This window comes from Amyelois transitella, chromosome 16 (assembly GCF_032362555.1).
Source record: "Amyelois transitella isolate CPQ chromosome 16, ilAmyTran1.1, whole genome shotgun sequence".
NCBI lineage: Eukaryota > Metazoa > Arthropoda > Insecta > Lepidoptera > Pyralidae > Amyelois > Amyelois transitella.
In genome coordinates, this window is record NC_083519.1 from 9,293,322 (window position 1) to 9,300,212 (window position 6,891).

The 6,891-nt window shown below is 37.5% G+C and overlaps 1 protein-coding gene across 1 annotated transcript; it reads left to right on the forward strand.

Annotated features, from left to right (window-relative positions):
• The first annotated feature begins 3,856 nt into the window (after positions 1-3,856).
• Positions 3,857-5,498, forward strand: LOC106129086 (uncharacterized). Its single transcript, XM_060948405.1, has 2 exons — positions 3,857-3,961; positions 4,308-5,498. The coding sequence occupies exons 1-2, from the start codon at positions 3,857-3,859 to the stop codon at positions 5,496-5,498; spliced, it is 1,296 nt and encodes a 431-aa protein (XP_060804388.1).
• The last annotated feature ends 1,393 nt before the right edge of the window (positions 5,499-6,891 follow it).

The window sequence follows — 6,891 nt, forward strand, 5'->3', positions numbered from 1 at the left end:
CTCGCTAAGCCATTTCGAAGCGATTGCATACGTTGGGAATTATTCAAAAGCAAGGAACATGGGTTCCTTAGGTATGATTTGAAGCCAAGGGACGTCGAGCGTCGTTATTTCGCCTGCGAACAACTGCTCTAGAGGCAAAAAAGGAAAGGTTTTCTTCACCGAATCGTGACGGGCGATGAATAGTGGATTTACTACAGCAATCCAAAGAAAAGGAAGTTGTGGGGACTGCCTGGTCATGCGTCCACGTCATTGGCTCGGCCGAATATACACGCTGCGAAGGTTATGCTGTGTATTTGTAGGGACCAGTTAGGCGTTATTTATTATGAATTGTTGAAACCAAGTGAAACTATTACTGGGGAACGATATCGAACTCAATTAATGCGATTGAGTCGAACACTACGCGAAAAATGGCCACAATACCAGCAAAGGCACGAAAAAGTTATTTTACTCCATGACAACGCTCGGCCTCATGTTGCCAAACCTGTTAAAACCTACTTGGAAACGCTCAAATGGGACGTCCTACCCCACCCGCCATATTCCCCAGATATCGCGCCTTCAGATTATTACTTGTTTCGATCGATGGCACATGGTCTCGCTAATCAGGAGTTCCGCTCACATGAAGAAATCAAAAAATGGCTTGATTCGTGGATAGAATCAAAAGACGAACAATTTTATCGTGAAGGTATTCGTGCTTTGCCAGAAAGATGGGAGAAAGTTGTGGCAAGCTATGGAAAAAATTTCAATTAGTTTGTATGTATATATTTTTGTAGAATAAAATTTAACTTTTAAAGAAAAACAGCGAGAACTTAGTTGCGCACCACTATATATATATATATATTTATATATATAATATATATGCAACTAATATATATATATATATTTCCTTGTGTTACTGCTGTTTTTGGCCAACCCATTGAAGGAACTGTGTTGAGAGAGGAATGTCTATGACGAAACTCAGAATACCAACGATATAAGTACAGTCGCTTTACTTGGTGCTTCAAATTCATAAACAGATACATGCGAGACATGACATTGTATTTTAGTTAAACCACGTCAAAAGTTGTGAATAATCGCACGAAAATTTTCCCGCGTTAACTCCATTTTTAAATTCAAATTAATGAATGATTGATGAATTTATTTATTACTTTTTTTAAAATTTAAAAATGGAATTGTTTTTAGAACAATATTACATTTCATAATACCAAAGACGTTTTAGTCTAATTTATTCCTGGGTATTGTAATCCTAGTCTTTTCAGTGTGGCACTCGTATATTCAAGTCAGATTCCATGTTCCTAAAAGGTTTATGTGTAACATGAATAATGGTCTTCTGGAGGACCTCTTCTTCCTTCTGAGAGGAGCTGGAGTGTGCCTTTTGACTGTTATCCGTGATTGGGTAAGTCAGGTTCTTTGAAGACCTCACTGCATCAAAGGATCAAAGGTTATTGGTCTCATGGTCTATGTCAGGGCCTGGTTGTATTGTTGTCTGTCTGTTTGTCTAGTTTGCTCACAATTACAATCAAAATGATTGTTATTACTGGAAATACGATTCAAGATTATTTAGCTTTATATATTTTATAAAATGGCTTTGATTTAATAATTTTTACTAAACATATAGGTACATACGTGACAAAATTACACAGATTGTAGCTTAATAATTTTTTTAAAAAGTTCATGACTTTGAGTTATGGGATACCAACTTAATTACTACATAAGTATTGCTAGACAAAAAAATAGATATAAGAAAAAAACACACATATGTACATTAAACCATACCTCTTTCCCGGAGTGGTAGGCAGAGACTATTACATCTTTACAATACATACATACATATGGTCACGTCTATGTATATATATCCCTTGGAGACAGATAGAGTGGTTCTATTCTTTTTTGTACTGGTGCCGGGAACCACACGGCACACATTACATCTTTACATTTGCTACAATCCCGTCACACCTTTCGCTTCATCCACATTCATAACTGTCTTCATGCAAGCGCAGCGGTCTAGGATAGTCTTGACCTGACCCTTTGCCAGGATGTCCCGGTTTGACCAAGGTACGTTCGTCTTGGGCTTTCTCTATTACGGTTGTCATACACATACTCCTTGTAAGTAAGTTGTTATTTTTTTAGTCAACCTGCTTTCAATCATCCTCTCCGCATAACCAAACCATCTTAAACCTTTTAACCCTTATTCCACATAGTACTTGTGCCGTGTGGTTCCCGGCACCAATAAAAAAAGAATAGGACCAATCGTTCCCTTAGATGTCGTAAAAGGCGACTAAGGGGTAGATTTATAAACTCTTTTAGGCGATGGGCTAGCAACCTGTCACTATTTGAATCTCAATTTTATCATCAAACCAAAAAGCTGAACGTGGCTTATCAGTTTTTTCAAGACTGTTGGCTCTGTTTACCCCGCAAGGGATATAGACGTGACTATGTGTATGTATGTACTTAAGCCACATTCAGCTGAATGGATGAAAATAATGATGGAATAATTTTGTATAATAAAAATAAAATACACCAATGAAAGTGCGGTTAAACATACAATAATTACAATATTTCACCTCGAAATTAAACTAACGAGAGTCGATGATGTGACATGATGGTCACGGTTCGCCGGACGGCACTTCCGGTCGGTTTCGACACGCTTCCGGGCCGGACCGGTCAGTGACTGTAGTAAAATAACGTAGGAACAGGATTAGCACTTCTCGGAGAGACGTATATCTCTGTATACATACATACATACATAAAATCACGCCTCTTTCCCGGAGGGGTAGGCAGAGACTACCTCGTTCCACTTGCCACGATCTCTGCATACTTCCATACAACATATCTCTGTTTATTTAATGTTTTTATAGATTTACCTTCCGATTTTATTAGCATACATACATATGGTCACGTCTATATCCCTTGTGGGATAAACAGAGCCAACAGCCTTGAAAGGACTGATCGGCCACGTTCAGCTATTTGGCTTAATGATAGAATTGAGATTCAAATAGTGACAGGTTGCTAGCCCATCGCCTAAAAAGAATCCCAAGATTGTAAGCCTATTCCTTAGTCGCCTTTTACGACATCCATGGGAAAGAGATGGAGTGGTCCTACTCTTTTTTGTATTGGTGCCGGGAACCACACGGCACTTTTATTAGATTGGTACTTAAATAAAATGTTATTTATTTATTTAAAGTTTATTGTGCATAATACAAATGTATAGTACAATTGGAGGAGTTAATGCTAGAAGTATAATCTACCAGTCAACCATTGGGTCTGAGAGGGAAATTAGGTCAGGTCAAACTAAAATATATACTTATACAAATACAAAATGACACATTTTAATATTTAATAAATTTATATCAAGTTCATTATATTTTTATTATTTTATTTACTTGGGTCTGTTCTAACTAATAGGGATAAAGATTATAAGATATGCATGTATTTATGCAAATGGTCAAGGTTCTGTACTCTCACTATTCTGTGTCGACCATGTAAATAAACGTTACGTTATTGTAGCGGCGGAAGATCGAGGGAAAATGCACGAAAAATAGTGCGGAAAATTACATTTATTTCTTTTCGTATCGGAAAATAGGCTTGTCTCCTGTTTTTCACGTCAATATTGGTCTTGTAAATTTGAGTGAGAATATTTTTGAGTATAAGTAATATCTACTCGTAATTAAAAGTCTTTCAGACAGAATAAATTAATGCATAAAAATAATAAAATTAAAACACTATTCTTATTTCAAACTTGAAAATTCTCCAAATACAAGCGTTTCTATTCAGACGCTCTGAAGCTTTCATACTTGCAAATTGTTAGTACAATTTCAAATTATTGTTCACTTTTTTTAGGTAAAAAGGCGTTGTCACCATGAAGACTGCTAAAGCTGTAATCATATGGTGCTCTCTCGTTCCAGCTGTTCTTGCTCTTGAAATACAACAAAATGGCTCCGATAAACATTTGGAGGTAAGCTTAGTACCTATAGATAAGGCAACTTACAAGTAAAAACAACACTAAGAAAAACAAAGGCCTTTGAAAAAATATGGATATTTATTTGTTTATTTGGAACTCACAACTGTTATTAGTAATCATTACAGAAAAGCTTTAAATATGAAGCATTTAAATAATTTAAAAATCTGTCTGTATCTTAGCAAAACTTATTTCCTATTACATTCTCATCTGTAGCCATCTAGAGGCTAAATAGCCTTCTAATTTAACACCTGTTAATGCCATTGAAAAAGCCAAATTAATATTAAAAAACCCCATGTCACCGCCCCAAATAAAATTTTAAAACACCGCGCTTTTCACACATTTTCAGGAGAATTCAGACGACATGGCTAGAGGACGCCGTGACGTCATTGAGGAAGAGAAATTTTATAACATACGTTCAGATCGGAACGACCAGCCGGCGCCCTGGATCCCCGGCCCGCTGCCCCCGGAGGAAGATCCCACGACCAAGATATCAATAACCAACCCAGAAGTCAAGGAAGTTCTACCACTCTTTCAAACAACAGAAAGAGTGACTGACAAACCTACAGGACGCGGCGCAAGGGCCTCCAACGAGAACTGGATCAAATTGCCTTTCCCCGATCGTGACGATGGTCGTAGGGATGACATCTTAACCCCACCACAACCTTCAGGAGACCTAATCAACTCAAGAATGCCAAGAGTCAACTTCGTCACTCAGAACAAACAATTGGAAGCATCAGAGTCCCGTAATGATAAAGAATCTATACAGAGAGCGCAAAGAACTGAAAATATCCGAACCGAATTTGTCCGACCAGGCGAGGAGGAGCGTAACAAACAATTCAAGCCCGTTTACCCGCGACAAGCAGTTTATTACCCCGCTGAATCAAGAAGACCTTACTACGATGATCGATACTACCCCGCCGACGATTTATACAGACGCGATCCTTACTATGATTTATACGACCGCAGACGGTACATCCCTGGCTATGTGCCGAGAGTCGATCGGTACGATGATACATACGATAATTACGTTCCCAGGAAGCCTAAGAGAATCATATATTACGCACACCTGCCGGAAGTAGTGCGAACTCCTCCTAGTGTTGATTTAAGGTACAGATATTCGGCCGATCCGTACAAAAGATTCGATGACGATTACTATGCGAGAAATGGAAGGTATGATTACAGATTCAGGAATAGGCCTCCGTATCCGTATGCACCTTTGAGGAAAGAAGAAAGAAACTTCAGAGATCTCGCTTTGGCCGGCTCTTCGAATAAGGATAAAAAGATTGAAGAAAAAATAACACCTACTCCTATACTGCCTAAGAAAGAAGAACAGTTCAAAACTAATAATGATAACGATAGAAATATCAATAGGAATCTAATTAATAGCCATCAGTATCATGACGGGCCTACTCTGACTTACAATGACCAGTTGACTCACAAAGCGTTTCCTGATATAGTGAGACAAGACGACGGCTATCTCAGATACGACGAGCCCTTATTTCAGACGGCTGTTGACGACCCTTACCAGAGAAAGTATTAAACAAATCTTATAAAGCTATGTTTCTGGCTCGTTTTTAAAACAAATAGAAAACTAGCCATAAACATCGCCATAGTAATTAAGCCGACAGAATTTTGTAACACACGTAGTATTTATTTTAGATTTTATATTAAACGGAAAATTAACAAATGCAGATACGATTGGTGTAACTCGCCGATAATAAACGTAATTACGAATGCTCTGTTTTAATTGCTCAACGGGGAGTGTCCGCGACAAATTGTACAAGTAATAAATCGAGAGTTTAAATTAAACACGGAGGGTGAAGATGAATTTCATTAAGAATTAATTAATGTCATTCTTAAGCGTTTTGTTTTTCCGCGGGTATAAAAAACATCTGTCGGGAGGACGCGTTTTCTTAGGTAATTAAGTAATAAATTCTGCCGCTGCCACGTCGAGGTGGGGGCCAATTACACTGGGCATTTAAGAAAATGGCTGTTCACTTGAGACGCTGAAGCTACAAAACCAACGTGACTAATTACAAATGAGGGTTTAGAAAAAATCCAACGACGTGACAGCTTGTAATCAAGGGGATAGATTTAGTTTTTTTTTCTCTCGTTTTTAATGCCAGAAGTGGTCTGGAGTAATGGGGCGGCGATAAATATGCTTGTAATTAAATGTCTTGACTTGGGGTCCACGGATGATGAATTTTGTAGCGGTTGATTTCGCGTCCGAATGTAAATCATTTTTGGGAGCCTCAGGTTTGAATTTGAATATGCAGAAGGGATGCTTCAGGGCTATCTTATGCATGAGCTAAATGGTTTTGTCGGTGAAAAAGAGATGAGAATAATATTGAAATTTTATTCTTGCGCTTTGGTTAGATTCATGGTGGAATTTAAATATTTATTAGGAAATGCATATCACATCGAAATAATCATACAATTATTCATGAATGAGATTAAACTTTGGATGCAGTATGCAGCTGAACGTGGCCTTTCAGTCTTTTCAAGAGTGTTGGTTATGTCTACCCCGCAAGGAAAATGACGTGACTATAAGCAAATTATTTAATTCAGTTAATTGCACCAAATAGTTTTAAATTCAAGCGAATAAGTAAAATAGTTTTCCGAGACCTTAACACAAAGTGATTCATGATACAAAGGTTACTTATTAATAAACTATCCGATTGCGTAAATCTTCTGAGTATGTATATAAATAATATCCAGTGGGTAGAATGCCGGGACACCTGCCATTGTCGTGCTGACGAAGTGAATTATTTATATAGATCTTTGAGGTGACCACAAGTTTGTAATCAAATAAATAATAAATAAGAATAAATAAATATATACGGGACAAATTACACTGATTGAGTTAGCCTCGAAGTAAGTTCGAGACTTGTGTTACGAGATACTAACTCAACAATACTACATTTTATAATAAA

Excerpts from the sequence above, each read along its gene's own strand:
- LOC106129086 (XM_060948405.1), top strand. The coding sequence starts at position 3,857 with ATGAAGACTGCTAAAGCTGTAATCATATGGTGCTCTCTCGTTCCAGCT. Across the intron at positions 3,962-4,307 it reads AACATTTGGAGGTAAGCTTA|AATTCAGACGACATGGCTAG; the intron begins GTACCTATAGAT and ends CATTTTCAGGAG.